Raw genomic sequence first — 6,647 nt, 5'->3', positions numbered from 1 at the left:
CCCGATTGGCCACGTTGCAATTGACCACGGTCCCGATTGGCCACGTTGCAATTGACCACGGTCCCGATTGACCACGATGCAATTGACCACTACATTGACTACAAAAGGTGTGATATCACGTAAAAAACTTACCTTTTTAAAAAAAGGTAAAAAAAAGCACCAAGTATAAGCTCCAATTCAACCGAATATATTTTGTTACTCTATCTTTTTTGCAAAAGTATATTCTCTACAAAAATATCTTCTCTACAAAACTATCTTCTCTACAAAAGTAATGATATCAACAAATTGCGCCAAATATAACAACGGATATTTATACAAACTAGTTGCTTTAGCATTAGTTTTTGATTAAAAAATGTTATATTTCTTAAAAATCAAACTAAAGATTTTATTGGAAAAAATAATGGAGTTAATAATAAAACACCGATGAAAAGAATAGCAACTGTTTAGAAATTTAGAAACTCTGTATCTATTCAGGCGAATTAAGGCTTGTCCATGACGCTAGTACTTGGTCCAAGTTCTATAGTTTTGAGAATTGCGTAGCCAATCAACTTACAGCTTTTGTGGGACAGCTACATTGATTGGCTAAAAATGATATATTCCTGACTATAATTATATTACTATGCAATTATAGTTTCAAATACTACATATTTTTCTATCAGTGTAATCTTGCAACTGCAGCAATCTAGGTACGAAAAAGTAACTGAGATAAATAAATGAGCAGGCAATACTGCGAAATCGCATATGTTTCGTATTTAATCAACTAAAATCACAGGAACAGAATTTCTGTCTGAACCGTTAGCAAATGTTAGGAGGAAAGTCTTTCTGTGGCGCCCATCCATTATACCCAGTAAACACCGAGCATCAGTTACATTGCATTTATGTTACAATTTCTCACTCAACATTGTAAATGTAACATAATACGTTGTTGAGTGAGAAATTGTTACATAAATGAAATGTAACTGATGCGCGGCGTTTGCTGGAATTACGTTTGATTGTGGTACATTAACAATTGTATTCCTTACAAAGACTGTTCCAGCTGTGGCACCGAAATTCATTTTTATCCAATGCGAATGATCAATATTCTGTCATTAAACCTAAACTTTCCTACTAGAATATTGCTGTTATAAATTTTGCAGGCTACAAACAATTTTCTAAATCTAACAAAAATAGTGTTAAACTTTTGTTCGCGACACCTAGAAATCTACCTGCATTAGTAAGATTTTTTTTGAGTGACTGATCAATTATGTCGGGATATCGCTCGTACACGTCGTCGTTTCTCCTATCTATATCTATGAAGAAATTATAAATAATTTAGGACAATATAAAAAATTGTAAATTAGTAAAACTGACTGCAAGTATTTATGTTACAATCAGTAATGGACTTTTGTTATTAATTTATTGTGTCATCGTAAGTATTGTAATACGCGATTACTGACACAGTTTTGGGCAAAACGTATCAGCGAATAATGAACAGCAACGACTCTGAATATTTATATAAATATATATTGTAACGTATAAATATTCAAACGAGGAAATCCAAGGCGACACTTTTATGATATGACAATTTATTGACTAATAGTATCTCAAAAAAAAGTGATTCTTGACACCGGAAACTTTCAATTATGTTAATCGCCTATGAGAAAGTCAAAATAATTTTCCTTCGTAACCGTATGTTTTCTACAATAGAATAATCTTCGTTCTTATTCTATCTTGATTAGAAGACGACCTTTGAATTGATGCGTGTGGAAACCGAGGAGAAAGGCGTGCACGAAAACTGTCCAACGTAATAATATGTTCTTTTATCTGTAGTCCGGATATTTATTTCACTGCCTCACGTCTGCCCAAACGCAACGACTAGATCTCCTCGTGCTTTCGTTCTCGCAAGATTGTTCTGATAAACAGGTTGACCTTAGGCGATAGACACTGGTCCCGGAGCACGTTGTCCGTTGCCCTCGGAAACTCGACTCTCGTGATTGGCGTCACAAAATTTGAAAAGAATCTCGCCGACCGCGTCAGAGATATCGTTAACGCTCGATCGACGTTACTACTCTAATCAGCAGGCGTTCCCATCGCTCTTCTCGGGACAATGAATATCGGTCAGATTTCTCTTGATCTTGAGAGATCACGAGCCAACATTGATTGCGTCAAAAGACAGGCGGGAGGGAGCCGACTTGGTCGTAATCTCCGAGTACAGTAAAAATCAACTTTTAATATTTAGTGTATTTATGTTTGCTAAAGTACTTTTGTGTTTAGAAATTATGATTAGGTATATACAGGGACATGGTTTAAACATGTGAAGGTGTTGTTAAGTAACTTATTTTTTAACGTGTCTATTTATTTATTTCGTTTAAAACGTTTTCTCCTAAAATGCTTCTTAGCATTGCGTCATTTGAAGCCAATTCAATTATGCATCGCAATTGTAATATAATTTAAATCCGATGTAATTGAATTTCAGATTTCTAAACTCCGTAATCGATACTTACAATGAGATATAATGCAATTTGTTTGAAAAGTATCCGTTGACTAAACGATTTATCCATTTATTAAAGCATATACATATCTACTTTATACTTAATAGCAGGAAAATTATCCCTTTCCTTTTTCTATACGCATTGCTCAAGAAATATATTGTGGCAATTAGTTAAGACGCTAATTTTCTCAATATCTATGTATGTCATGGCAAAGTACCAAGCGGAACGTACCTTCTCTGTCTGCAGTGGTGCATCTCAGCTGAAAGAAAAAGATTTCGATAATGAGAGTCGTTACCGATTGTGACATAATACATGCTTGTCGACTTTACTAATTTAATACTTTTTACATTGTTCCAAATTACTTGTAAACTATTCATCAAAATTAGTAAACTCTCACAAATTTGAAATTTATATCTATTTGCATTGTGTTCTCCGTACTTTATTAATTAAACTTGAAGCTTGCGCGCACTTAAACAACATTTCGTTATGATATCACGTTTTGGAGATGTAAACGATTAGTTTGAAAGTTATACTTAGATGTTGAAATAATGCAAACGGAGGCTCTCTGCGTGTTTGATCATTGTACATAAAGGCGATCCAGATCTACATATGTACTTGACTCATATTCACATCTCAAATTTAGGGCTCTGTATAAGGCCACGTAATTCCCAGCTTATGATAATATTGAACGCATTCTTCGTAAGCAAATATCGTTTAGAATCAGAAGGCCATATTTAATGCCACCTATAAAGATAGACTCGAAATGCCCGTGTTTTTCTGTTTTTTTTATCCGACATGCGAACCGGAATGTAATACACTTATTTTGTTTATCTACAATAGATATTCTGAATTTTACTATTATAATCTGTAAAAGAAATTCGAGGAATAGGAATGTCATTATATAATTTCACTGAGCAGAAAACATCTCGTCGAGATGAAATATAAATCTCGCCTCGGAATAAAAAGCTGATTGAAAAATTCCGTTCCGGTAATTGCTTGCAATAAATGTTGAACATCGACAATAGTTTGGACAATGACACACTATTATCGCCATACACTTGGATAAAAGACTCGCCGAATAGATTATTTTTAAATTTAAAAGATCTTCCGTTCTGAAGTTAAACCGAAATTTTTCCCATAGATTTTTCCACGGTCAAAATTTAATCAGAAAATATTTTGGTTCGAGACTGTACCTAGTATATCCGTACATGTATGTGCAAATTACGTCACTTAAAAAATATAATACATTTTCTGCGAATCACTTTCAAAAGGCACTAAATTTTTTACATCGAATCCTTCTCTCTCGAGTATTACGTACCAGATTTTCTTCGCTGATTGACTCGATGTCGTCTCTGGAAATTCCCATTGGACTGTTGTTTTGTGTAAATGTATAACGCATTATTTATAGCAACGTGGCGGCGATACTTTTTCAACGTTGACAAAAATCGCTGTATCTCTTTAAGGCGTTAACAATGAAACCCGAGACTTGCTATTCGATCTCGACTTTTCGAGCGCTAGTACGATTTGCGAATAACAATCGTCGGGTGGCACTGTCCTACTTGAACTTCCTCAGCTGGTAAACATAAATTCTTCTCGTTAATCTATCTGTGCGCACAGATTGCGAACAATAGGCGCGCCTTCGAAACATTCGTTGAAGAAGATAATTTAAAGAAACATAAAACGGGTCACATCACACAGAAACTTGGCTGTTACAATGCGGCAACTTTGCAATATAAGTTCGTGCAATATTACAGCAACATTTTTTAAGTGTTGTGAACATTCTTTTGAATCACTCTGCATAGCGACGAGTATTTATTATCACTTATGACTGAACGGACTTAATTTTTTTTACAAATAACGTATGATTTTTATAGCAAATAAAAAATTTTTCTAGACCTCTCCTCTAGTAATCTGTACATTAAAAAATGATACTTTTACTATGTTTAAGACAAGTCGGAGAAATAACGGGCACATTTTCAGTTGTATTTTTTTTAGAACGCAGTTTACTGCTAAAAACAAAAACTTCAGCGTTACGATAACAATACAATTTGTCTCCAAATTATGAATACTAGAAATAAATTGTTCTTCTGAAAATGGAAGGACGTGTTTAGTGATAATGGTTTTATTACAATTCGTACTCATTGTTTTTTGTTTAGGAAAGAATTGAGAATAGTTCTAATAGTTTTAAATTTTGATTACAATGAATTTTCTTTGGACAAATAAAGGTCTTTGGTGCATTACGTTTGATGAAAGTACAAATGTCTTAAATTATAAGCGTCAGAGAAATTACTAATAATTTTTTTTTCGATAATGGAACGATACGTGGAATGATGGCGTCCTTGTTACAGATAATACTCCTTTACGTATTTCTTTGAAATTGTTTTTTGTCTTCGGAAACAATTTAGAATACCTCATAATTTTTATCATAATGCGCGCGTTCCTGCAACGGAGATGCCATTACATTTGGCAAAAGTAAAATTTTTTTACAAATTGCGGATTATCTTTTTCACGATGGATCAATACATAGAATAATGTCTTTTAGGCTCATTCTTTTCTGAAAACAGATTAGAATAGTTACATAGTGTTACACATGATATTTATATGCAACGGCCAAAGGAGAGAAAACTCAAATTTTTAAAACTTAAAAAATATAAAATCTTAGAAAGCATTGTAATTATGGGAAGACATATATTATTGTACATGCAAGTATAAGTTTGTGGAGAAGGTAAAAAACATTAGTAAAGTCTCCTATATTATGAGTAGGATCCTAATATGGGATAGCGAAGTTTTTGCTAAATGAAGGCAGCATCTGTTGGTTCCACCGTGCATTTATTGCCCTTGGAGTGAAATCTGTTTAGTAGAAAATTGATTATTAGATTGTGTGATCGTCGCGAGAAAAGATTTGTGATTGAATTTGGGTGTTGAAAACCTGCTATCTCATATTAGGACTTTCCTCTGTGCCTATTCATAATATATTTATAATAGGATAAAGTCGGGGGAAGATGCCGTGGTTAAGAATTATTACAGAAATATAAACAAAGCCACGAGTGGATACAAGATTAATTCTCGAGTGCTAACGAACAAATGTTGCACTGTTTTAAGCATTGTTTCTGTTGCAAGCGTTTAATTCTATGTACTGTTAGATGCTCCTGATAATAGAAAAACATTAATAATAGAAAAATATGTGATTCAGATGTATAAATAAATGTGTATGTAAATATACAATACATGTATCATAAGACGATAAAAAATTTGACGAGTGTATTTGCCTTTGAATCTCCAATTCTTCTTTTAATCCGCTGCATATTTAATATGTCATGTAATATTTAATGTCCGATCGTTCTGTATTAAATAGGAAAACGTGTGATATAAAAAAATTGCAGCGACCGGCGCGATATATTTTATTTCTCTGATTAGCAACTGTTATTCGGAATGGTTTATTTGCAGCACGGTGCCGCGCTATATTCGGTAGTCTTTTATCGCGTTTACATATAAGCACAGCGGCGCCGCCTCATTTCGCCAGCAACGCGATTTATTTGTGCCTACTTGTTTGCCGTTTTTATCAGCCGCGATAAATTCCACGGCGCCTCCGATGCGAGCGCGTAGTTTGTTCGAGACGAAAGGCATGTGTAAGGTCAAGGGATGCCCTTATCTGGGGATATCTTTCAGAGTACTGGCATCGAGAAAACTGCGTACTATCTCGGGGATGGGCGGTACGCAGAACTTTTTAGAACTATAGAATATAAAATTTATGTATGGTGTATTCATAATACTACGAATAAAGCCGTGTACACTGACAGAAAAAAATTGTTGCAGTTACCACAGTCTCACTATAATTTATAATCATTTTAGGAGCCAATCGCATTTTTATAATTCTTCCACCTACGTAAGTTATGGTTGACCTAACAATATATTATATTATAATTCTCATAGACACAATATATTGGTCCATGCAACTTATGATATGGTTGTCACAAACCAAAACAGTATGTACTATAAATATTGCAATAATAACCACAAGTAAAATTTCGAATAACTATATGTAATAGTAATAATCGTGTTTATAGTGGAAGTAATATTCCCCGCTTTTTATTACATATACATCATTTTGCACTCATAAAGAATAGTGCAAGAAAGCAACTTTCAAAGAAAAGATAAGTAATCTCATACGAATGT

At 33.9% G+C, this 6,647-nt stretch overlaps 1 protein-coding gene across 2 annotated transcripts in view; it reads right to left on the bottom strand.

Annotated features, from left to right (window-relative positions):
• The window catches only part of LOC105559367 (solute carrier family 26 member 10-like), a 27,557-nt gene extending 23,674 nt beyond the window's left edge, over positions 1 to 3,883 (bottom strand). Inside the window, exons 1-2 of one of the 2 annotated variants that reach the window (XM_012007597.1) lie at positions 3,790 to 3,883; positions 2,703 to 2,730 (exon numbers count right to left, since the gene is read on the bottom strand). In XM_012007597.1, coding sequence (XP_011862987.1) covers positions 2,703 to 2,730; positions 3,790 to 3,870 — 109 coding nt within the window. In that variant the 5' untranslated portion in view covers positions 3,871 to 3,883. Of the gene's footprint in view, positions 1 to 1,726; positions 2,040 to 2,702; positions 2,731 to 3,789 lie in introns of those variants that run through there. The other variant, XM_012007600.1, reaches the window with a different exon arrangement.
• Between the last annotated feature and the right edge of the window lie 2,764 nt (positions 3,884 to 6,647).

The sequence above is a fragment of the Vollenhovia emeryi genome, unplaced genomic scaffold (genome assembly GCF_000949405.1).
Source record: "Vollenhovia emeryi isolate VEMERY1.0 unplaced genomic scaffold, V.emery_V1.0 DF939278.1, whole genome shotgun sequence".
In the NCBI taxonomy this organism is placed as follows: domain Eukaryota; kingdom Metazoa; phylum Arthropoda; class Insecta; order Hymenoptera; family Formicidae; genus Vollenhovia; species Vollenhovia emeryi.
This window is presented reverse-complemented; position numbering and strand designations above follow the sequence as displayed.